The 25386-nt window shown below is 49.8% G+C and overlaps 1 protein-coding gene across 1 annotated transcript; it reads left to right on the plus strand.

Moving 5' to 3' along the window:
* The first annotated feature begins 19959 nt into the window (after positions 1-19959).
* Entpd2 (ectonucleoside triphosphate diphosphohydrolase 2) lies at positions 19960-25349 on the plus strand. Its single transcript, XM_075985402.1, has 9 exons — positions 19960-20173; positions 21503-21620; positions 22099-22249; positions 22369-22528; positions 22614-22841; positions 23355-23609; positions 23697-23816; positions 24626-24760; positions 24831-25349. Exons 1-9 carry the CDS (start codon positions 20057-20059, stop codon positions 25032-25034), a joined length of 1488 nt encoding a protein of 495 aa, XP_075841517.1. The 5' UTR covers positions 19960-20056; the 3' UTR covers positions 25035-25349.
* Positions 25350-25386: the final 37 nt, after the last annotated feature.

Here is a 25386-nt window from a genome sequence, read left to right on the forward strand (position 1 = left end):
TTTAATGTCCTCATTGGTCCAGCAGCATGGTCATAGACTCAGCCACAGAAAGGTGAACCAGGGAGCCCCAGGAGAAACTGAGCATCCTTGGATACCTCCCATTGGCAGCTCAGATGGGTACAGATCGGATGAGGGGCATCTCTGTTCAGCCTGGTCTGGTGGGGCCCGGTGCTTGCAACATCATAGGTGAATTCTGTGGTCTGGAGCCCCAGTATGGACTGTGAGCATTTGGTAGTGAAATAACCCTGGAGTCTAATTTCCCCCACTGTGCTTGGCCTACAAAGCTTGCCAAATCAGGTGCAAATTAGTCCAGCACCCACACCTTCTACTTCAGGAATTAGTGGTTTCTTGGCTGGAGGGAGGGCTAGATCTAAAAGGTGGTTGTGTTCCATGAGCTCAGAACACCCAGATGAACTTACCTTAGAGTAGTGCCGGCCAGGGACAGGTCTCCATGGCAACAGATTGGGTCTGCCCTCACGCCTTCCCCAAGATGGCCTCCTGGTTCCTTGGGTTTGCCCCTGTACCCTTCTGCTCAGGTCCTAAGGATACTTGGCTAGTCTAAGAGGTTCTCCGGACACAGCCTGTGACATCGAGCACTAGGGCCTGACTCTGCCCGTTCCATGGAGACACAGGTCTTAGCAGCGTCTTGAGTCTTGCCAAGCTCTTCCGACGGCCAGGCCATCTCAATCAGTCTCATTTTCCTCTTGGCTTTGCCCATCTACTAGAGTCCTGTCTAAGCTTGCTCAGGTCACATGGCACCGCAAAGGACACAGGTGGTGGCTGGACATAGTGGCCCATGCCTTTAATCCTAGCACTCACGAGGCAGAGGCAGCAGGCAGATTTCCAAGTTCAAGGTCAGCCTGGTCTATAGAGTGAGTTCCAGAACAGCCATGGCTACACAGAGGGACCCTGTCTCAAATCCCGTCTACACACACAAAAGATGTGGGCAGCTTTCTCCCTGCAGTGCCTGTCACACCTTGAAAGGCCGTGTGCCTCTCCTCACGTTGTCACAGGACTGGAGGTAAGAGACGGGACAGCACAGGCTCCGCTCTGCGGTGACATTCTGAAGACCTTTCACCTATCAGGAGGGAGATGGGAACAAGGTGACACAGATGGAATCCAGCCAACATGGTCTTGCAGCCTTGGTATCCCAGCAGGGAGAAAAACGTGTTTGTGGTTTCTAGAATACTCTATAGTTTCTTAGAAGTTTGCAGCTTGGAGCCAGACTGCCTGTGTGGTCCTAAAAACCTCAGGGGAGAACTGTTTTTTCTTTTCCTGAGACAGTGTTTCTCTGTGTAGCCCTGGCTGTCCTGGAACTCACTTTGTAGGCCAGGCTGACTGGTCTCAAACTCCAGTCTGCCTACTGAGTGCAGGGATTAAAGGCATGACCACCACTATCAAGGGAAGACTATCAGTGGTCCCGATAGGCAGAGGCCAGCTCAGATGCTGCCCGGAACCCCAGCCCTGGTGCTGTAGGAGAGGAAAGTATCTCCTGCAGGTTGACCTGTCTTCCCCGAGCTTAGCCGCATCCCTGTGGTCTACCCTCTGCTTCTGGTAGCGCACGTAGACTCCCAGCTGTGACAACACCAACTGTCTAGAGACAAATCTTTCACTGTTCTCAAGGGAGACTTTGTCCCCTGGTTAAGGACACAACAGGCTAAACGTGTTTTGTGTCAAGTTCCGAGGAGATGAGCTCCTCTAGGCTTAAAAGAATCACAGGTCACAGAAGCTAACAAGAAACAAGATGTGAGGGGACCGGGTACTAGAGCAGTCGGAGCAAATGCTAATGACACGATTCTTGATTTCCTGAACATGTGGACAAGGGGCAACAGCCTACATTCTATTTTACAAAAGGTGCTACCTTTCAAGAGAATAAGAGAATATTAAACAATAGTAATCAACTTCTAGAAATGAAAAATACTGCATTTAAAATGAAAGTCTCACCGGGTGGTGGTGCATAACTGACCAATCCCAGCTCTTGGAAGGCAGAGGCAGGTGGATCTCTAAGTTCAAGGCCAGCCTGGTCTACAGTGTGAGTTGTGGGACAGCCAGGGTTACACAGAAAAAAACAAAAGTATCCCTTTAATCCCAGCACTTGGGAGGCAGAGGCAGGTGGATCTCTGTGAGTTCGAGACCAGCCTGGTCTACAAGAGCTAGTTCCAGGACAGGCTTCAAAACCACAGAGAAACCCTGTTTCGAAAAACCAAAAAAAAAAAGTATCTACACATAAACTAAACATCAGATGAACACTTTCAGCCCACCCAGAAAAAAAAATTATGAATTTTGAGACAGAGGTTAGGAAATTAATTCAGAGAACAGCCCTGGACATCTAGAAAGAATGAAGGAGGTGCAGGACCTCGGCTGGTGGGTGAGGCTGGACTTCCTGAGACAGGATAGGATAGGGACATCCACAGAGCTGGCGTTGTTTTCTAAGACTGCTCAGTGTGTCCAGCCTGCAGCCCTGTGAGCCATGTGAAGTTGAGGCCACATTTCCCTGACTATGGCCAGTCTCCTCTGATGAGAGTTTGTTTTTTTGTTTGTTTTTTATTTGCTTTGCGATGGGGTTGTGTGATTCTTGAGCATGAGACTTGTGGATGACGACATCTCGTAGATGACATTGTCCTCCGGTGTCAGAGGTTGGACTTGCCCACCAGCCATCACTTCCAACAAGAACACGGGCAAATCCCAGTGAGTTTGGAGGAGAAGCTCACCCTTGTTTTTTTTTTTTTTTTTTTAAATTAAATCACTGTTTGGCCCATTAGCTCTAGCTTTTTATTGGCTAATTCCTATATCTTAATCTAACCCATCTCCATTAATCTGTGCATCACCACGAGGTCATGGCCTACCAGAAAAGTTTCAGCATGTCTGTCTCTGGTCACCCTTGTTTTTACAAGACCAGAATAACAGAAAATAAGTCACCTACCGAAAGCCCCCCGAGAAGTAGGAAAGTAGAGGAGACACTGAGGGAAGAAAGGGAAGCAGCCAGAGGGGACAGGAGTCACTGGAAGGGTGATGGAGGAGAAGCATGATTGAGAACAGAATGTAGCATATATACGGAAACACCATTAAGATATCCAGTATTCAGGCTGAAGAGATGGCTCAGTGGTTAAGAGCTTTGCTTGTTCTTCCAAAGGTCTTGAGTTCAATTCCCAGCAACCACATGGTGGCTCACAACCATCTGTAATGAGACTTGGTGCCCTCTTCTGGCCTGCAGGGATACATGCAGGCAGAACACTGTATACATAATAAATAAATTAAATTATTATATATTAAAAAAATAAATCCAGCATTCGGGCTGGAGAGAGGACTCCATTGCTGAGAGCACTGGCTGCTCTTCCAGAGGACTGGAGTTCAGCTCCAGCACCCACATATCAACTCAGACATGCACACAGTTACAACATTAATGCACACAGAATATAAAATGGCCAGATATGGTAGCATACAACTTTAATACCTACACTTGGGGGAGCAGAAGCAAGCAGATCTCTGAGTTTGAGGTTAGTCAGGGCTATATAGTGAGACCCTATCTCAAAAACAAAATTTTATATGGCAATCTAAAATTAATTTAAAAAATTAAAGGCCAAAACCATATAGTTATTCACCTCAAAGTCCATACCCAGAGATGCTATCTCTACAGAACACAGACAGACCAAAACATTTTCAAACAAAATTGAAAGTTTACCATAAAAAAACTATCACTAATGGCAGCCACAGGTGTATCGGGAGGAAGGTAAGGTTTTTTCATTGATAAAAGACAGTGTTGTATAACAAGTGAACACCAGACAATGGTTTCAAGAGAACCCCCCCCCCCCAGATGGTTTCTCTGCGAACAGCACTGATTGTCCTGGAACTCACTTTGTAGACCAGGTTAGCCTCAAACTCAAGGAGATCCACCCTTTTCCCACGTGCTGGAATTAAAGGCATGTGCCACCACACCCAGCTAAGAAGAAGCTTCTCTGTGGGTTGAGGGCCAGGTGGTTTGACCTGGGATTGCATGATATTAAAATCAAGTAACTGCTGGGTACCACAGCAGACTAGGAATGAGGATGGAGCCCCAAAGCCCAATCCTCAAGGAGAGAGGGGGTTGGGCTCCACCCTTTCTAGGGACGCGTTTGAAAACCTGTGCGCTGGGGCTGGAGAAAGGACTCAGTAAAGTGCTTGCTGCACATTACAAGGACCTGAGTTCAAACCCCAGCACCCACAAGGCGGTGCATGCTCGTAAATCTCAATACTGGAGAGAGAGAGACAGTCATCCTTGGGTTTCCCTGGTCTATCCTAATTGGTAATTTCTAGGTTAGTAAGAGATACCTAGACCTCCATAGGTACATGCACACACGTGTGCCAACATACACACGAACATGTACAGGCATAAAATGAAAACCTGGACATAAAAGTAGTTGAAATAGGAAAACCTAACTGAACAGTGCCTAATAACAGCAGCGCTGTTTTGTGGGAGAAATGCAAAACAAAAGAATGGTAATGTCAACAGTGGCCAGCAAGGAGTAGCAAGGAGTGACTAGTGACACAGGGTGCTTTTAGGTGTTTACATAGTGCATAAGCTGGTCAGTGTGCCAGTTAACGTTACATCGTCTCAAGTATGCCTGTTAAAATAACAGGCAAACCAAGTTCTATTCAGATAATTACATGGTGTATGCCTTCCAAAGGGGGATACAGATGGGAGAAGGAGGAGAACAATTAAACCTAAAAAAAAAATAATAATACATTCACAGTGGGCACAGTGGTGTGCACACTATGGTGCCCACCTCTGGGAGGTACAGGGGCGCACACTGCGGTGCCCACAGCCGGGAGGCACAGGGGCGCACACTGCGGTGCCCACAGCCGGGAGGCACAGGGGCGCACACTGCGGTGCCCACAGCCGGGAGGCACAGGGGCGCACACTGCGGTGCCCACAGCCGGGAGGCACAGGGGCGCACACTGCGGTGCCCACAGCCGGGAGGCACAGGGGCGCACACTGTGGTGCCCACAGCTGAGAGGCACAGGGGCGCACACTGTGGTGCCCACAGCTGGGAGATACAGGGGCGCACAGTGCAGTGACCACAGCTGGGAGATACAGGGGCGCACAGTGCGGTGCCCACAGCTGGGAGGTACGGGCCCACACTGTGATGCCCACAGCTGGGAGGTACGGGCCCACACTGTGATGCCCACAGCTGGGAGGTACAGGCACACAGTGCGGTGCCCACAGCTGGGAGGCACAGGGGCGCACACTGCGGTGCCCACAGCTGGGAAATACGGGCACACACTGCAGTGCCCACAGCTGGGAGGCACAGGGGCGCACACTGCGGTGCCCACAGTTGGGAGGCACAGGGACGCACAGTGCGGTGCCCACAGCTGGGAGGTACAGGGGTGCACAGTGCGGTGCCCACAGCTGGGAGGTACGGGCATACACTGTGATGCCCACCGCTGGGAGGTACAGGCACACACTGTGATGCCACAGCTGGGAGGCACAGGCAGAAGGATCACTGCTGGTTCATGAGATCTACCTACACGAAATGGTGAGTTCCAGGCCTCCACAGTGCTGGGTGGCATGTGGCAGGGAAGCTGGGAAGCGGGCATGCACACTCAGCCATCAAAATAGGTTATAAAGCAAAAGATAGTACTAATCATAAAAATGACAACTGCCCACAAGGAAGAAACAATTCTCTAGGGAGAGATAACAATTCTGGGCTTGGAATCTCTCTTGGGGCACACAAAGGACATAGCTGTTCCTCTGAGGAGGATGTGCAGTTAGGGAATGAACACATGAAGAGACGGCCCATGAGCCACATCAAATGCCAGCGGAGACTGCAGCAGGCTCTGTCCTGCACTCCAGCCAGAATGCTTGAAATACACTTTGCAAGCTGGGTGGCGGTAGCACATGCCTTTAATCCCAGCACTCAGGAGGCAGAGGCAGGCAGATCTCTGTGAGTTCAAGGCCAGCCTGGTCTACAGAACCAGTTCCAGGTCAGTCTCCAAAGCCACAGAGAAACCCTGTCTTGAAAAACCAAAAATAAAATAAATACCCTGGTTACATCACAGACTGGCAAGGAAGCTGAGGGACTCCAACACTTGCACACTGCTGTCCACATGACATGACTTTGCAGTGTGCCGGAACCGGCTGTCACCGTGCAAAATACTTTAGCTATTGCTTTCAAGACTAAACTTTGGGTCAGCAAGATGGCTCAGTGGTTAAGGGTACGTGCTGTGCAAGCCTGAATTCTGCTCGCTTCTCACGCCCAACTGCTTGAGTTTAACCCCCAGATCGTGTGTAAAGGTGGAAGAGAGAACCAACTCCCCAAAGTAGTCCTCTGACCTCCACACATGCACGGTGGCACAAGTGTCCCCCATAATATATACACACACAATACTAAGTAAGAATAATAAACTAGCTTAATAGGTTTTAAAAATAAACTCGCTGGGACAGTGAAACCTTTTTAGCCTATTTTTCTTAGAGATCAGCTGTGATCCGGGTAGCTACAGATGGCTCATGTGGCTAGAATAAGAAAAGTGAACTGGTTGTTTCATGATTTTTTAAAAATTCACATTAAAAATTTTTGATGTTAAGAATATTTTAAATAGCGGCTGGATGCCGGGCGGTGGTGGGGCACACCTTTAATCCCAGCACTCGGGAGGCAGAGGCAAGCGGATCTCTGTGAGTTCGAGGCCAGCCTGGTCTACAAGAGCTAGTTCCAGGACAGGAACCAAAAAGCTACGGAGAAACCCCGTCTCGAAAATTAAAATAAATAAATAAATAGCGGCTGGAGAGATGGCTCAGAGGTTAAGAGCACTGACTGTTCTTCCGGAGGTCCTGAGTTCAATTCCCAGCAACCACATGGTGGCTCACAACTACCTATAATGAGATCTGGTGCCCTCTTCTGGCCTGCAGGCATACATGGAGGCTGAACACTGTGTACATAATAAATAAATAAATCTTTAAAAAAAGAATATTTTAAATAAACATGATTGATTAATAAAAAAATACACTCACTAAGATTCATATTCTATGTATAATGGTGTTAATTGTATATGTTAACTTGATTATATTAGGGTATCCAGCTATTTAATCAAACAATGTTTAATGTTGAATCAGTGGCTCTAAGTAAGGCACATTGTCCTCAGTCACATGAGTGAGCGTCACCTGGTAAGGTGACTATCTTAAGAACAAACCTCACTCCTAGATGGCCTTTGAATTCAAGGTTGCAACACTGTTCCTCCTCCTGTAGACTTGCTCTGCAGACGACAGAATTGTAGCCCCTACCTTTGGGAGCCAATGCCTCTAACCAACATTTCCCTCCACTCTGTGGTCCGGGTTTTCTGTGGAAGTTTGATTCACCCATTATGTGATTATACTCTATGGAATTTATCCCCAAAACAAGAATTCATTTTCATTTAGGAACATATAACATGTACATGAATATTCATAACAGCTGTATTTATTCAAATATTTTTCTGGAGGTGACTGATGAAACTGTCCACACCCTGAAATACTATTCAATACTAAACAGGATGGGGCAGAGACTTGAGTGGACACAGAGGAAGCCCATCTCAAACCTGTCATTGTTGTTACTTTGAGATAGAGTCATACTATGCACCTCTGGCTGGCCTGGAAGTCACTATGTAGACCAGGCTGGACTGAAACTTACAGAGATCCTCCTGCCTCTGCCTCCCAAGTGTTGGTGTGTAATTAAAGACATATCACCACACTCATCTGAAAACTTATTTATATTAGTGTCTGTCTTAGTTAGGGTTTCTATTGCTGCAGTAGAAGGCCATGATCGAAAAGCAAGTCGGGGAGGAACGTGTTGGTTTGACTTACACTTCCATATTGTTGTTCATAGTCAAAGGAAGTCAGGACAGGAACTCAGACCCGGCAGGAACCTGGAGGCAGGAACTGATGCAGACACCACTGAGGGCTGCTGCTTACTGACTTGTTACATATGGCTTGCTCAGCCTGCTTCCATATAGACCCCAGGACTATCAGCTCAGAGGTGACACCACCCACAATGATGGCCTTGCCCCATCTATCACTATTTTTTTTGTTGTTGTTGTTGTTTTACGAGACAGGGTTTCTTTGAAGCTTTGAAGCCTGCCCTGGAACTAGCTCTTGTAGACCAGGCTGGCCTCGAACTCACAGAGATCTGCCTGCCTCTGCCTCCCGAGTGCTAGGATTAAAGGCGTGCGCCACCACTGCCTGGTTTTCTTTTCAATTTTTTTTTGGCTCCCCATCAATCACTAATTCAGAAAATGCTCTATGGCTGGCCCAGCCCAATTTTATGGAGGCATTTTCTCAGTTGAGGGTCTCTCCTTTCAGAGGGACGGCAGTTTGTGTCAAGAGGACATAAATCTAGCCAGCACAGTATTCGCTGATGTTATAGGCATTATTCTATTTATGTAACAGCCATGAAATACTATAATTAGACACAAAGGGAACTGTCAATGGGTTAGGAGTTAAGAGTGGGAGCTGGGCTGGGTTAGGAAGAGGGAGTGAGAGAGGCCCTTTCGGCACGGAGTGGTGATTGCCACGGTGGGGTGATGGTTGCACAAGGCAGTCGTGGTACAACAGCAGGCAGGGAAAGCAATCAGCCCGGTTTTGCTGTAACCAGTGCTGGACCAGGACTTTGAGAGTCTGGCTCAGATCAGTTTACTTTAGCCATATTTAAACACAGCACAATTTTTTGGGGGGGAAAAAGGGATTCAGGTAACAATTAACTCAGTCCCAAGTGCGCAACACTTTAAGACATGTTTACGTTGAGAGTCCTTACAAAGTACATCTGGTTTCTTTCACTAGAATGGGAACTGTTGGCTCAGAGATAGTCCTTAAGATTAAGGTCTGGGGAATTTTACTGGGGTAAACATAATACCTGTGGGTGTCAGGATTGGCCTGGCCCTAAGATAACACAGTTTGGAAGGCACAAGTGACCTCACTCATAAGAGAGGGGTTATGGCCTAAAAGAATGCTCAAGATTTAGGGTAAAGGGTCTGGGATAAGTAAAAACAAGAATTCCAGGAGATACAGCAGAGCCTCTCTGATCAGACAGCAAAGGAACACCAGGTTGTAAAACTACATCCTTGGCGTTCCAGAAAGAGCGGCTTCGCACCTCGTTCCACTGAAAAGAGGAGCGGTGTGTTTAACTTTCCTGGCTTCTCCAGGGCTTATCTGTGTGCACAAGGCCTTTTTTGTCCTCTACAGATTGTCCTGACTGGTGACAAACAGGCTCCTCGATCTCTCGACTGAGAGAATGAAAATTCTTGTTCTCTACTTGTCTAAGATGTCAGCCTCAGTGAGGCTGGGGAGGGCCCACAGGACTAGGCATGGGCTCTGCAGCCTGTGAATACAGGATCGTTTACAACATGAAAGAGGGGGCACTGGAGACATGGCTCAGTGGTTAAGAGCACTGGCAGCTTCCAGAGAACCCAGATTTAATTTCCAGAAACACATGGTGACTCACAACTGTCCATAACTCCCAATCCCAGGGGATCCAAATGCCATCTTCCGGCTTCTTTAGGCACCAGGCAAGAAATAATCCACTCAAGTAGATATTTTTTTTCTTTTCTTATTTATTTTTTAAGGTATATAATTTCTTTTCTTTTTTTGTTTTTTGTTTTTGTTTTGAGACATGATTTCTCTGTGTAATAGCCCAGGGTGTCCTGGAACTCACTCTATAGACTAGGCTGGCCTTGAACTCACAAAGATGTGCCTGCCTCAGCCTCCCAAGTGCCGGGATTAAATTATCCACTGCCCAGATCAAGTGGATAATTTCTAAGAAAATCTGAGCTTCTTAGGCATCAGGCAAGTAGTAATTTGATTCAAGTAGATAATTTTTAAAAAATACAAAATTGACACCCAAGGAGAAACAGGACACCTATTTAGCCATAGAACCACTAAAGAAGCCGAAATGATAGTAAATAATAATTTAAAATCTTTTTTAAAAAATATTTATTTATTTATTTATTATGTATACAATATTCTGTCTGTGTGTATGTCTGTAGGCCAGAAGAGGGCACCAGACATCATTACAGATGGTTGTGAACCACCATGTGGTTGCCGGGAATTGAACTCAGGACCTTTGGAAGAGGAGGCAATGCTCTTAACCACTGAGCCATCTCTCCAGCCCAATAGTTTAAAATCTTATGCCAAGAAAATTCCAGGCCTGCACGTAAAAAGTTAAATCCTGAAAAACTAGAGAGGGACATTGCAAAGAAGGAAAAGCACGTGTGCCCATCCTGGAAATGCACGGACTACATTCCGCTGTGATGAGTCATGAGGCACACAGGGCTGTTTTAATATTTTATAGTGTGTTGTAAAGGATTATGTTAATGATTAAGGAGGAAAACCCATCACCGCCCCAAAATGTGGGTGAAAAGCATGTAAAACTCAGAGCCTGGTACCCACATGGAAGGGAGAGAACCAACTCCAGAAAGTTGTCTGGACCCCCATAGGCACTCTGAGGCACACTGGAGTTTGTACATATGCACATGCACACACAAGCAAATAAAGAAAAATGTAAAAATAAACAAACTATTAGGCAATTTAAAAGATACGGAAGGGATTTGGATACACATGTCAAGATGCAAGAAAAATCATCTGAACAGGCTGTGTACTGAACAGTCTCTGCATCACTGTTTTGCAAAAGGCAAATCTATAAAAACAGGAAGGTTTAGGTTGTGGGGGCCCAGGTGCCAATAGTTGAAACCCAGGGAGTCTTTAAGACACAGGGATCCTCCTCTCATTCGACACGGTGATAACAGATCCCTGTCATTGTACATTTGTGCAAGCACACACAAGAGGTAGCCAAGTGTAGTGGTGGCTCTATATGACGGTGAATTGGTGTCATTTGGGGGTGACCATGTATCTTTGATGACAGAGGACTGCGTGTGAGCAGGCAGGATGTGGGCCATCTCTGTGGTCTTAATAGTGCTGCTTACTAAAAACAAACGGAAGGAGGAGGAGGAGAGAAAACAGAGAGAGAAAGTGAGAAAGAGAGAGAGAGAGAGAGAGAGAGAGAGAGAACACTTCCAGGTCAATTGACTTCATGTTCTTTATTTACTTGTAGAAAAAAGACCTCATGGTCCCAACTTGGCCCTGAGCTCCATGTGTCGGTGACTCTAGCTGTGAAGGTCGGAACCTTCTACTTCTACCTCCTAGGCAATGGGATTCTAGGAGCGTGCCACCATAGCCAGCTTGTTTGCTTATCATTTCATTTTGTTTTACTTTTTGTGTCTCACGCCATACCTCAGGCTTGACTTGTCCTCTTGGCAATTCTGTCTTAGTCTTACATGTGCTAACTTTACAAGCGTGAACATTTTCCCTTCCTGCTTGCCTTTCTTTCTTCTTGCCTTCCTTCCTGTCTTTCTTCCTGCCTTCCTTCCTTTCTTTCTTCCTTTCTGTCTTCCTTCCTGCCTTTCTTTTCTCTTCCTTCCTTTCTTTCTTTCTTTCTTTCTTTCTTTCTTTCTTTCTTTCTTTCTTCTTTTCTCTCTTCTTCCTTCAGTATCTCCCTATATAGGCCAGACTAAAACTTGCTATGTAAACTCACAGAGATCCGCCTGCCTCTCCTTTCAAAGTTCTAGGATTAAAGGTGTGCGCCATCAGACCTGGCTTGTTTGATCATTTTATTAAATAAAAATTTTAAATCAAGAATTTGCTTTCTTAGTTAGGGTTACTGTTGCTATGACGAAACATTGTACGAAAGCAACTTGAGCAGGAAAGAGTTTATTTGGCTTGCATATCCCAAGTCACAGGTATTTCCCTCTTCTGTGGAACCCTTCCGCACATGGGTGTCCACTCAGGGTTCCCCTGACATCCGTCAAGAAGTTTGGTCCATCTGGCTTTAGTTTCAGGATTACCATGGTCTTCACTCAATGAGTCTCCTTCAGTCTCAAACAAGGTTTCAGTAATTGCTGCCAGCCACCACGGGATCTTCATGAAGTTCCGGCAACTCTCCCACCAAGGGCCATCAGATGGAGCATCCAGCCCCTGCAGCTTCCACTCCACGCTGTGGGCTCACAAGAATTCCTTGGGCCTGCAGAGCAAGACCAGTGGGTTTTACTTGAAGGGCAGTTTACCCGCTCTCTGGTTTTCAGTACAAGGTAAGAAGACAGCCCAGTCAGAAGCTACGTCCCCCACCTGATACAGTCGAACAGGAAGGACGCCGCCACTCACAGTGCACGTGGCCAAGCGTTCCAGCCCATCTCCAGCTGTCACCTCAAGTCCTCCGCTCTCGCTTTCCTAAGTGGTCTCTACCACCCACACGGTGGCTCACAACCATCTGTAACTCTAGTTCCCGTGGTTCCAATGTCACCTGGACTCCAAGGCATTGCACGCATACAGTGCTCATAAACACACGCAGGCAAAGTACTCAAACACATAAAACAGAATCATTAAGTCTCTAACAAGGTGGCAATTAAAACCATGGTTAGTAAGTCCAGCCTTGTGGCACTGCTACAAGTGACCCCAGCTGAGGCCAAAGAATCAGTTGAAGCCAGGAATCAGTTAAAGTCTGGGCATCCTATCAAGACCTGCTAAAAGTGAAATTAGTTGATAGATTGATTGGTTAGATTTAAAATCCACTGGGCACAGGCTCTGTGACATTGGTGGTTTACCTACAGCATCAACAGTGGTCTCAGAGACATCCCTAAAAAAGGAAACAGGGCCAGGCAGTGGTGTCACATGCCTTCAATCCCAGCACTTTGGAGATAGAGGCCGTCTGATCTCTGAGTTCAAGACTAGCCTGAACTAGACTTGGAACTAGACAGAATGAGTTCCCAGGTAGCCAGGGCTTCACAGAGAAACACTGTCTCCAAACAAACAAACAAAAGCCAACCAAACAAAACAACAACAACAATAACAACAAAGGGGGACTGCAGAGATGGTTCCGTGTTTCAGAGCAGGTGTTGCAGCAAGCCGGTGGTGGCGCAAACCTTTCTAATTCCAGAACTTGGGAGACAGAGGCAGGCAGATCTCTGTGAGCTCAAGGCCAGTCTGGTCTACAGAGAAACCCTGTCTCGAAAAACAAAGAAGTAAGATTTTATCTCTTGTGTAGAGGCCCTGGCTCCCACATGGTGACCCACAACCTCCTATAAGAGGATCTGACATCCTCTTCTGATCTCCTGCACCGTGCACGCATGTGGAGCACAGACACATATGCAAGCAATATATACAAATAAAATAAAAAGACCTGAAAGGTTTTTTTATATGAAAAGGGAAAGATATTTCTCCATTTCATCATATTCTAACATATGTGGATTAATATATGTTCCAAGTAGGCATGGTGGAACCAGGATGGTGGTACATGGCTTTAATCTCATCACTCCAGAGGCAGAGGCAGGAGGATCTCTGTGAGTTCAAGGCCAGACTGAGCTACGTAGCAAGTTTCAGGATATCCAGGGCTACATAGAAGGGCAGCATCTCAGAACACAAAACACAAAACAAGGAAGCAAAAGAGAAAATGTGTTCCACACAGTGATGAAATTCTATGGTGGCTAAATAGGAAAATGGAGATTGTTACATGGGTCCTTTAAATCTGTTAGAACAAGAAGTAAAGAAAGAAAAACCCCTCATACTGCAAGCCTGTTCCCTTAGAAGAAATAGATGCGGCACTTCAGGGCCGTTCCTCAGACACAGAACGCTCAGGACACAGGAACAAATATCCTGACTTTGCGGGAGACGGTCCTAACTAATGTTTGTGAACCTTGGCAGCAACGCATGCGTACTAGGTGCAGTAATCTGGGTGAGCATTCCAGGAGTATCACAGTGACTGACAAGCAGAAACTGGGGGAAGGGGGGCGGGGAATAATTGACTGCTGCTGATGCAGACAACCCCGATTATAATGACACAGATGACGGCAGACAGCTGAGACTGGCCGCCTGGAAGCTACAGCTGACCAGTTAGAAGGAAGGCTCGTGATGGAAAACCTGAAAATGAGGGGTTTTGTGTGTGTGTGTGTGTGTGTGTGTGTTTTGAGTCAGGGTCTTGCTATGCAGCCCTGACTAGTCTAGAATTCATTGCCTAGATCACGCTGGCCTGGAACCTGCAGCGACTCTTCTGCCTCCTGAGTGCTAGAATTACAGGACCATGTGTCACCATGCCTGGCTGTAAGTAATATTGCTAAAAGCCCTCATGAGTTTCGGAAGGCATTAGTGAAAAGAGATTAGGGAAGGGGGAGTAGAGTGTGTGACTGCCACAGTGCCAAGCCCCTTTCACGTGGGACTTGAAGTTCCCAAAGTCTTTGCGGATCAAAAGCATGCCAGTGGCTCTGTGGTGAGCGCTCTCTGGAATACAAACTGATATTGCCACGACCTGCTCACTTTTCAAAGCTCTGAATTTATAGAATTTATCTAAGCCAGGTGTTGGCACGGACCTTTAATCTCAGCACTAGGAATGCAGAGGCAGGCAGATCTCTGAGTTCAAGGCCAGCCTGGTCTATAGAGTGAGTTTCAGGACAGCCAGGGCTACACAAAGAAACCCTGTCTCAAAAAACAAACAAGCAAACAAACACCTCATCTAACTGAAGAAAATTCCGCTGAGATCTAATTAATATGATCAGAATGTTAGCTATCTATAATCTTTCATGTTTATGTGTCTGTGTGTGGGATTTTAATTGTGTGTGTTTATGTGTCTGGGTATGGGTTTTTAATTGTGTGTGTTTATGTGTCTGGGTATGGGTTGTGCATGTGGGTACAGTGCCCCTCCAGGCTTTAGGAGGACGTCACATTCCCTAGAGTAGGAGTTAGGGGTGTCTGTGAGACCCCCGACATGGGTGATGGGAACTGTGATCCTCTGGAGGAGCAGTACACATCCCTAACCACTGACCCATCTCTCCTGATGCTATCCACGTCTGATCTTTTAAAAAATAAAACCTAGTCAGAGCTTGCTTGTAATTCTACCTACTCAGGAGGCTGAACTAGGAATATGAGTGTGAGGTGAGTCTGGGCGACACAGTGAGGCCCTGTCTCACACGAAACTAACCAACCACATCAAACATACAAACAAAAAAGGACGTCTAAAGTCAAGATGTGCCCTGAAGCAGTGGGAATTGCTTTCATTGGGGTAAATGGCAGAGTCCTGGAGACCCAGTGTGGATCTCAGATATGAGATGGACCCAGGCAGAGTTGGGGGATGGGGGGGGGGAGCACTCAGTACTCAGAGGCCTGGGAGACCGTGATGCTGGAACACCCAGTTCTTCACACAGGAAAACATGAGCTAGAATTGTTTCCTCGCATCCCATACACAAACATTATCCAGATGGATGGAAGGCTCCCTATCAGCCAACCGCAGGCCTTTAGGGAATATCCCATGAGCTCACTGTGACTTACTCAAACATCAGCCCAACCGAGCAAGCCTGCAGAGTGCAGGCACCTTGGGAGCGTCCATAACTTTCCAGCCTAGCACTTGGTACCCAGGCCACACAGCAAGAGCCTGCAAGTCAGGAAGGCCAGGACAACCATCCCTAAAAAGATGGGAGGCAGCAGTAGGTGCTTCATGGAAGAGACGATAGAATGTGTTCTCTCTTCAGAAAAAGCCTCAGTGGCCAGGCAGTGGTGGTACATGCCTTTAATCCTAGCACTTGGGAGGCAGAAGCAGGTGGATCTTTGTGAGCTCAAGGCCAACCTTGTCTGCAGAGGGAGTTTCAAGACAGCCAGTGCAGTTACACAGAGAAACCCTGTCTGGAAACAAATAAAAATACAGTAATTGTTCAAGCCAAATGTGGACTAAGAGTCACAGTGAGAAAAACAGTCAGGGACACTCATGCGTGTCAGCAGACTGTAATTGTCTTGGAACAAAACTTGGCATTTAGTGAGGTCCAACACAGACCTGTGTTGTGGCCAGCAGCAATTCTGTTCTCATGATAACTGTCCAGACAACAGCTCCAAGTCTACGTCCGGTTTGAACAGTCACACAGCAGAAAGGTCCAACACTGAGAACACGTGACACCTTCAGTGTTGACAGGACCTATTCAAAAGCACAAGGCAGCCCTCTTCAGAATGATCTTGCACTGACCAGTTTTATGTGGACTTGACCCAAGCTAGACTCATGTGAGAAGAGGGAGCCCTATTGAGATTAGCTGTAGGCAGGCGAGCCTGCAGGGCATTTTCTTAATTAATAATTGAGGGAGGGAGGGCTCATCCCATTGTGGTTGGGGATCTCCCCAGACTAGCTGGTGGTCTTGGGTTCTATGGGAAAACAGGCTGAGCAAGCCATAAAGAACAAGCCAAGAAGCAGCAGTTCTCCATGGCCTCTGCATCAGCTCTGCCTCCTGGTTCCTGTCCTGTTTGAGTTCCTATCCGGACTTCCTTCAGGGATGGACTCCAGTGTGGAAGCATAAGCCCAAACCCTTTTCGTTTTCTCCCCAACTTTCTTTTGGTCATGTTACCTTTCGGCATCAGACACCCTAAGACAAATGTCAATATAAAATTGAAAATAGGGCCTGCGCGATGGCTCAGCAGTTAAGAGCATGCAAAACGCCCATGTCAGGGAGCTGACAACTACCTGTGACTCCAGCTCCTGGGGGATCCAATGCCTCTGGCTTCCCAGGACACGTATGGCTTCCCAGGAACATCACTCACACGTGCATACCCACGCAATACATGCACTTACAAACAATAAAGGAAATCTTTCCAATTGAAAACCAGGAAGACAATACATTATTTAGAGATAGGTATATTGCAAAGAAGAAAAGAGAGGGGCAGGTCAACATCTGATTGATGCAAGAGAGTGTGTTCCTGTCATGGGGGAGGGCACTCTGCACAGGGCCATTGGGGCTGGAGGTGTCTAATATGTGTGTGCTTCCCCACCAGTTCCCACTTTGTTATTCTTACCAGCTGACCCTGGGCTCCACCTACCCAGTTACAGACTGGGTACATTTCACAAGGCAGCCCTCCTCCCCTTCCCTCTGAGCCTTTGTGAAGTCTGATCTCTTCAGGACAGGTGGACATATCACCTCACACACACACACACACACACACACACACACACACAAGTTCAAGAGCATGCTTGGCTCACTGTGTATGCCTACAATCTGTCTTTGGCTTGTACTTGGACCCAGTAAGTGTGTGTTGAATGACTGAATGAATTCATAAAGAAAAGAAGCCCTTGGGCTAGGGAGGTAGCCCATTCTGTGCAGTGCTTCCCAGAAGGAGGAGGGCCTGTGTTTGAGCTCCAGCTCTTATTGAACAAAACAAAACAAACAACAAAACAATATCAACAAAGCTAGACACTGGTCTGTGCTCGTATTCCCAGCCCTGAGGAGACAGAGGGCAGCTCCGCCTGGGGCCTGTTGGCCAAGCAGTCTAGACAAATCAGTGCATCCACATTTCCCCACATATAAACATACACCCCACCCAGACATACGCATTTACACCAAAAAATTTTTTTAATGGGGGAGAGGGTACTGGGAAGATGTCTCAATGGTTAAGAGAGCTTGCAGAGGGCCCAGATTCACTTCCCGGCACCCAAATGGAAGCTCACAGTGTTCTTTCACTCCAGTTCTACGAGATCTCTGTGCCCATGCATATATCCAGGGTAGCACTCATAGACATAAAATAGCTATTTTCAAAATGGATTTATTTTAGGGAAGCTGGAGAGATGGTGAAGAGCCCTGGTTGCCCTCCCAGAGGACCCAGACTTCATTCCCAGCACCTGCACAGCTCTGACAACTGTGTATCTCCAGGTCCAAGGAACCCAATGCTCTCTTCTGACCTTCGTGGGCACCAGGCATTCACAAATATATAAACAGGCAAAATACCTATACACATAAAATAGTAAAATAAAGACAGTAGGGGAAATTTATTTTTTATCTTTCTTTTCTTTTTTTCTTGAGACAGAGTTTCTCTATGTAGCCCTGCCTGTCCTTGAACTTTCTCTATAGACCAGGCTGTCCTCAAATTCACAGATTCACCTACCTCTGCCTCCCAAATTCTGAGATTAAAGGTGTGCACTACCGCTGCCTGGCAGTAGGAGAAATCCTTATTCTACTGATTTATTTACTGTTTTTAATTGTGGTGTGTGTATGTGTGTTTTTGCACAAGCATGCAGGCCCCCAAGACAAAGACATCTAGAGTTACAGGGGGTTGTGAGCCACCTAACGTGTGCTGGGAACTGAACTCAGATCCTCTGCAAAAGCAGTGTATGCCATTAACTCTTGATCCATAATCTAGCTCTCTAAAGTAGATTTTAAAAGAAGGAGAAGCAGGAGGAAGAGGAGGAAGAAAGGAAGGGCGGGAGGAAGGCTTGCAGAGGAGCTTTTCCACTGAAGGTGTTTCAGCTTTTGAACGAAGTGAGAAACCCTGAGGCGGCAGCAGCTGAGGTCTCATCAGGTCCACAGGAAGCCCCAAGCGGAGTTCGGGAGTTCAGGGAGGGAGCAAAGGAGGCTCTGACTCTAAGCCTCCACATTCCTCTGCTTGAGCCTGAGCCAAGCCACACACAGCACATCTGGGGCTTACCCCGCCCAGGGCCTGGAGCCCTTGCCCCTTCCTTAGCGCTGGCCAGTTTCTGTCTTTGTCCTCACTGTTCCCAATTCCCGGCCTCCCACCCTTCTTGGCAGGCTAATCTGGGTACTTGACCATGAGTGTCTCCCCAGGAGCCAGAAGCCTTGCCCCATCTCTGTCTGCCTCCTCTTTTCAGGCCCTTACTTGCCCATCAGGAAGCCCTGTTTGGCTTGGAAGAGGGGGTGCTGGCAGGCTGGTAGCTCCCCATGGCCATAGCCTTTTCACGCTCTGACCCCCCCCCTTTCCTGTCCTTTGGTGCCTCTGCCTCCTCTGGCCTTTCAGGGGTGGAAAAAAAAGAACTTGGGGGGAATGTGGGATGGGGAGCTAGCGGGAAACTGGAGCCTGGTGCCCAGTGCTGACCACACCCAGAGATTCCCTTCTGGATCCCCACAAACTAGGCTTTGAAGAGATCCAGCCACCTCCTGGGTTCCTCCCCTCTGGGGTCCTGAGCTGGAAGAAAGAGGCCTTTGCTGGGCCTGAAACACCAGACCCTCAGCCAGGGCAGCAATCCCAGCCCTATTGTCCTTGTCTGCCCGGGCAGCCAAGGCATCGCCCAGATGCCTGCAGCAAAGGGCACTCTCCAGCTCCAGAAGCCCTGTCTGATGGTGGTCTCAACACATGGCTCCCTGCTGCCCCATGGATGGGATTCTTTGTGTCGCTGGAATTCCCATCTTGTAAGGGCATGAAGTGGCATGGCCCCTGGCCAGGAAGCTCTGGGTCAGCAGGAGGGGTAGGGTTAGGTCAGAGCTAACCGAGAGCTTTCCCAGCTCCCAGCCAGTGTCCAGGAACTCCTTGCGGACCAGCACCCAAGCATTCTTTGGGACACTGATCCTTTTTTTGCCTTGTCGCCTCCTCAGTTTGGGTGTCTGAGCATCTCTCTCAGGCAAAGAGGGCCGGTCAAACCCCTGAGATAAAATTGAGAGACCGAGGCCCCATCTGCCCTCACTTTCCCTGTTGGGCTTGTGTGAGGGCTGGTCATTCCTGCTCTTTCCAGTTCAGAGCCACTTGGTGCTCATTAACCCTGGGAATCCGTCGTCACTGCACCTCGTACCTGCTCCTCAAGCAGATGCTGAGCCCCTGGGCCCCTCTGAGCCTCCAGCCAAGACCTAGTAGTTGGAACTTAGTTCTCTCTGCAAAGAGGTTTGGCTTGCCTTTCCGCATGCCTGGGTCAAATTTGACTCCGAGGAGCAGCTCTCTCCAAGCAAGGCTGCATAGGAGCCAGCCCAGGTAATCTCCAGCACCAGGGATCCTTCCCTCACAACTCCCCAGGACAGAGCTGGGCACTCTCTTTGCTAGACAGACAAGAAGGAGGACCGTGGGCGATAGCTGTGGGGAAATATAGCCAAGAGCTTGAGAGAGAAGGGGTGGTGCGGTTGAGTCACCCACACCGCTTCAGTCACCTGCGCCTTTGGAAAGGGCTGGGCGAACTTTGGGCAGGTCCCACGGTGGGTGGGCCTTAATGTGGGCGGGGCCTACTCCAGCCCTGCCCCGGCGCCTAACTCTGGGGCCCGGGCCACCCAGGCCTCCACGCTGCCCGCTGTCCGGGGTCCCCGCTGTGTTCTCCTGCGCGCTCCCATGGCCGGAAAGTTGCTGTCACTGTTGCCACCCCTGCTGCTGGCTGCGGTGGGTCTCGCCGGCCTCCTGCTGCTGTGCGTTCCTACCCAAGACGTCCGGGAGCCGCCTGCTCTCAAGGTGCACGCGCCCACCGTGGCGCTGGTCTGGGAAGCAGCTGGCTGGGGCTGGGGGCCGGGCGGGGAGCTGTCGGGGAATTTAGAAGCGCGCAGAAACGCCCTGGGCTCCCGCGTAAGCGCGGGACCAACCCGCGCTGTGCCTCCGGCCGGGTCCTAGGTTCCGCGCTTGGTTTTACTGAATCCGCGGGGTGACAGCGACGCTTCCGGAGCTCCACGGCACTGGAGGCCAAGTTCGTGGGAATTCTCCTGCTGCGGCTTCGCGATGGAGCTGCCTGCGCAGCGGAGGCGCTGTCTTCCCGCTCCCTCCAGGCGGTTCCCATCTCCCCTGGCTGTGACAAAAACCCCCGCCCTTAGTCCAGCGTGATATCCGGGCAGCACCCAGAGCGCGCCGTTATAGAAAGGCATTTGTTCTAGATTCAGCTCCAGATAGGGGACAGCACACACTAGGGACTTTCAACCCCTCTCAGACCAATGTCTGAAGAGAGACACTTGAAGGAAGCTTGCTGATTCTAAAGGGGTCACCAACCCTCAGCCGCCTCAGGCTGGAAGCTGGCACCTTTAACTTTTTGTTGATCTTGTGCTGAGTTTGTGTGGGGAGTGGATATCCTAACTCCGGGGACCTAGGATGGAAGGGAAAGAGCTCTCCGGCTGTGCGGGATGGGCTGTGGGGTGTGGGAGTTGGATCACTGTATCTGACTGGCTCTGGAGGAGTTCCCTGTTGTGCTGGAGGACTGGAGCAGCCCTTTCTCAAGCTAGAACTGGCACATGCCCCAGGCTGGTATCCAGCCAGGCTCCTTCAGCTGGAGCCCAGCCCCCTGGGGTAGGATACCCTACAAAGAAGGCCCATCCAACACTCCCCTCAGCTCTGCAAAACCACCCTCTCCCTGACTTTGAGGTTCAGGAAGGGCCATAGATTAGAGACATACACTCAGCCTGAGCCACAATCTTTCCCAGTGGCCCTTATTTCACATCCTCAGGTTAGGCTAAGGTCCTTACAGGCCAGTAGAGTGGGGGAAAGAAGGAAGAGTAGCCCTTGGGTTTGGTCCCCCTGAATTGAGGAGCTTGTGTCTTCAAGGCAGAGTTCCAGCTGCCCTGGTCAGGAAGTCTACTTTCTGGTCCTGGCAGTGTCATCCTCAGACAGTTGGGGGGGTGTCACCCCAGGAACTGCCGGTCAGTCTCCTTCCATCCAAGCTATGTCAGTGTGAACGCCTTTGACTGTCCCTGAGACTCAAATGAACCTCAATGCAAAGCTGGTGGGCACAGAGAACTGGAAAGCTAAAGGGATGTAAGCCCTACATCCCTCAGGCTGACTTGCCACTCCCACCCACAGTATGGCATCGTCCTGGATGCTGGCTCTTCACACACATCCATGTTTGTCTACAAGTGGCCAGCAGACAAAGAGAATGACACAGGCATCGTGGGTCAGCACAGCTCCTGTGATGTTCAAGGTGAGAATGGTCTTAGCATCACAGGCCCAGGTAGTCTTTCCCCTCTACCTGCTGCTAGGTGCGGCTCACTTGAAGCAGGAGTTCAAAAAGAGAGGCTGGGTTCTCTGGACCTGGGAGGGGCTGTGGGTACTTAATGTTCTGGAACAGAAATCCTGGGGAGCAGGCAGAAGCCTCGGGGTTTAATGGCCCAAGATGGGTCTCTACTCTATAGACGAGGTAGGTGGGGCTCTAAGGATCTAAGGGTGTACCCAGGCTGGCTCTTTGGAGGTTGGCTAGGCTAACAATGCCTGAGTCTTTCTCCTGGCACCTGTGCCCACACCCACCAGGTAGACGGCAGCTTCAGAGGCTCTGGGTGGCACCTGGACCCTTTGTCTCTAATTGGGTATCTTTGGGATTAAGCTGGGAGGGTATGTCTGGGCAGCCCCATCTAAAAAGCCTATGTCCACCAAACCTGGGCCCGATTCCTTGCTCCCTCTAGGTGGGGGCATCTCCAGCTATGCCCATGACCCTTCCAGGGCAGGCCAGAGTCTGGTTGAATGTCTTGAACAGGCGCTTCGGGATGTGCCCAAAGACAGACATGCCGGCACACCGCTCTACCTGGGAGCTACAGCAGGCATGCGTCTACTCAAGTGAGTCTTTACACCGACTGGGCCCAGGGGCCTCCACAGCCCTTCGACAGAGAAGAACTCCCCTCCCTGGGCAAGGGCGTCTGGGGATGAGTTCCATCAGAGTCCTCCCCATTCCACAGCCTGACCAGCCCAGAGGCCACAGCCAGGGTGCTTGAGGCGGTGACACAGACTCTCACACGGTACCCCTTTGACTTCCGCGGTGCTCGAATCCTCTCGGGACAGGATGAAGGGGTGTTTGGCTGGGTGACTGCCAACTACCTACTGGAGAACTTCATCAAGGTGGGCCCTGCAGCTGGCCCAAAGAGCCCGGGGTCCCGTGGGCCTTGCCTGTCCACTCTCTTAAACTGATGTCTACCCTTCACAGTATGGCTGGGTGGGCCGGTGGATCCGGCCAAGAAAGGGAACGCTGGGGGCCATGGACCTTGGGGGTGCCTCAACACAGATCACCTTTGAGACGACCAGCCCATCTGAAGATCCAGAGAGTGAGGTCCATCTGCGGCTCTATGGTCAGCACTACCGTGTCTACACCCACAGCTTCCTTTGCTACGGCCGAGACCAGGTTCTCCAGAGGCTGCTGGCCAGTGCCCTCAAGGTGCCTTCCAACCTCAGCCACCATACCACACTAGTGCCTCCTTGAGGGAAGGGAAGCAGAAGGGACCTGAGGCAACAGAGCAGAGTCAGGAAAGCAGCTCATACTGACTTCAGGGCCTGTATAAAAGAGGCCTCTTTTTACATGGATGCACACATAGCTATGAGGTCCGCAGTGGGTCAGACCTACACGATGGTGTCTGCTTTCAGCCGCAACCACCAGATCACCTGACCAGGGCTTCTCCAGCTGGGTGTGCCTCGGCTTAAAGACGGGTGGGGAGGAACTCGATAGGATAAAGGGTCAGGAATAGAGGTCTAGAGTAAGGAGAGCCAAGGGTCACCTCACAGAACCTCGAATACCTGGCCAAAGTGTTCACTGTTTGTTCGGCAGATAATGGTTAGCCACGATTGTTCATGAACACAACAGGGGAGTCGCCCACAGCATGCTACTTCTCTGGCGGGGTGGGAAGCAGTAACAGAGTGGGAAATTCCATCTATGTTCTGGTTAACTCCCCAGATTCATCACTTCCACCCCTGCTGGCCGAAGGGCTACTCCACCGAAGTGCTGCTCCGAGATGTCTACCGGTCACCATGCACCACGGACCTGCGTCCTCACATTTTCAACAGCAGCGCCCTTATCAGACTTTCGGGGACCAGCAGCCCCGCCCTCTGCCGTGACCTAGTCTCTGGGCTCTTCAACTTCTCCTCCTGCCCCTTTTCCCAGTGCTCCTTCAATGGGGTCTTCCAGCCACCTGTGACGGGGAACTTCATAGTGAGTCTGGGTAGATGGATGCGGGGGCTAGGGGGGCACCAAGCATCTGGGGTCTTGTGATAGACTGTACAACTCTTCCTCCCATAGGCCTTTTCTGCTTTCTACTACACTGTGGACTTCCTCAGGACGGTGATGGGGCTGCCGGCGGGCACCCTGCAGCAGCTGGAGGCAGCCGCGGAGACCGTCTGTAACCAGACCTGGGCTGAGGTGAGACCTGTTCCCCACAGTCTCCATGGCTGGACAGGAGGCTTGCCCATTCATTAGCTGTATGCAGAGAGAGACCCAGTCATTTTAGAGTGCTGACTGCCATAGACAGACTCCAGAAAGGGCCAGGCTAATGTGGGGGAGCCTGGGGCTGGGTAAGTAACCAAAGTCTAGAGAGCAGGTCTCCTGGGGACAGGTATTGCAAAGGCTCCGTGGCAACAGGGAGCTCAAAGTAGGCTGAGACAGACAGGCAGGTGTCTAGGAGAGAGTGTGGAAGGGTCTCACCAGCTGGAAAAGAACACTCGAGAGAGACTCAGCAGGGCCTGGGGTATGCCCAGAAGAGTTGAAGATGCCACCAGATTTCTGGTTCTGGCCACTGCCTGAATACTAGCTCCAGGTAAGGAAGAATAGAGAGGTCTGGATAGCTAGAGTGTGAGGTGACCAGCAAATCTCCTGGAGAAATAAATTCTCCTAGTCTTAGGCACCCTTGACAGTCCAAGAAAAGTGGGACTAAGCCGTCAGAGAGCAGCATTCAAGGCTGGCCGTCTGTTCCTTTGATTATGAAGCAAGGGTGTTTCCTAGTGGCTATCCTTGCTGTCCTCTCCATTTGGCTGTTGGAAGGAGGACACAGGGCCTTCCAGCAGTCATGTGGTTTATCCCAGAGGAGTATCTGTCTGGGAAGGGCGTTTTGGACTAGGCCTTTCTGTCTATTTAAGGCCATAGGCCTCTCTTGGCCTGAGCAGTAGGGAGGGTGCCGCACCCCGATAGCTCCTCTTGGTTCTTAATCTAACGACGTCTTGCTCTCTTCTTAGCTTCAGGCCCGAGTGCCAAGGCAGCAGGCCCGCCTGGCTGACTACTGCGCCGGAGCCATGTTCATACAACAGCTACTAAGCCGCGGCTATGGCTTCGACGAGCGCTCCTTCAGCGGCGTGGTCTTCCAAAAGAAGGTGGGTGATGGGTGGGGCCGGAGGATTCGGGGCGCGGTCTCTTGGAAGCTGACCCCACGCCCCCTCTTAGGCCGCAGACACGGCTGTCGGCTGGGCGCTGGGCTACATGCTGAATTTGACCAACCTGATTCCCGCTGACCTTCCGAGACTACGTAAAGGAACGCACTTCAATTCCTGGGTTGCTCTCCTCCTGCTCTTCGCAATCCTGCTCTTGGCGGCGCTGGTCCTGCTTCTGCGCCAGTTGCGCTCGGCCAAGTCTCCAGGCGCCCTCTAGGGGTGCACCGGGAGCTGCTCCCAACTCCCCAGGGCATCCTTGTCACAGTCAGCCTGAGGATTCACATCCCTACATTCACGGGAAGCCTTGGTAGGCCCCTGCAGTTTTCTCCAGCCGGGAGTTCTCAAGAATTTCCTCCCCCCTCTCTTCCTGGGGTGTCAAGTCTCTCAGTCTGTGACTCAGGGTGAGGTCCGCTCAGAGAGGGACATTTGTTCTGATCTTCAGGGCCCTGGGAATTTCCTGTGCGTACTCTGGGCCTTTAGATAGGCAACCACCAGAGCCTACAGGCTAGGAGTCCGTTCAATGCCTACTTGTAAAAAAAAAATTTGTAGGGCTGGAGAGATAGCTCAGT

This window comes from Microtus pennsylvanicus, chromosome 9 (assembly GCF_037038515.1).
Source record: "Microtus pennsylvanicus isolate mMicPen1 chromosome 9, mMicPen1.hap1, whole genome shotgun sequence".
Taxonomy (NCBI): domain Eukaryota; kingdom Metazoa; phylum Chordata; class Mammalia; order Rodentia; family Cricetidae; genus Microtus; species Microtus pennsylvanicus.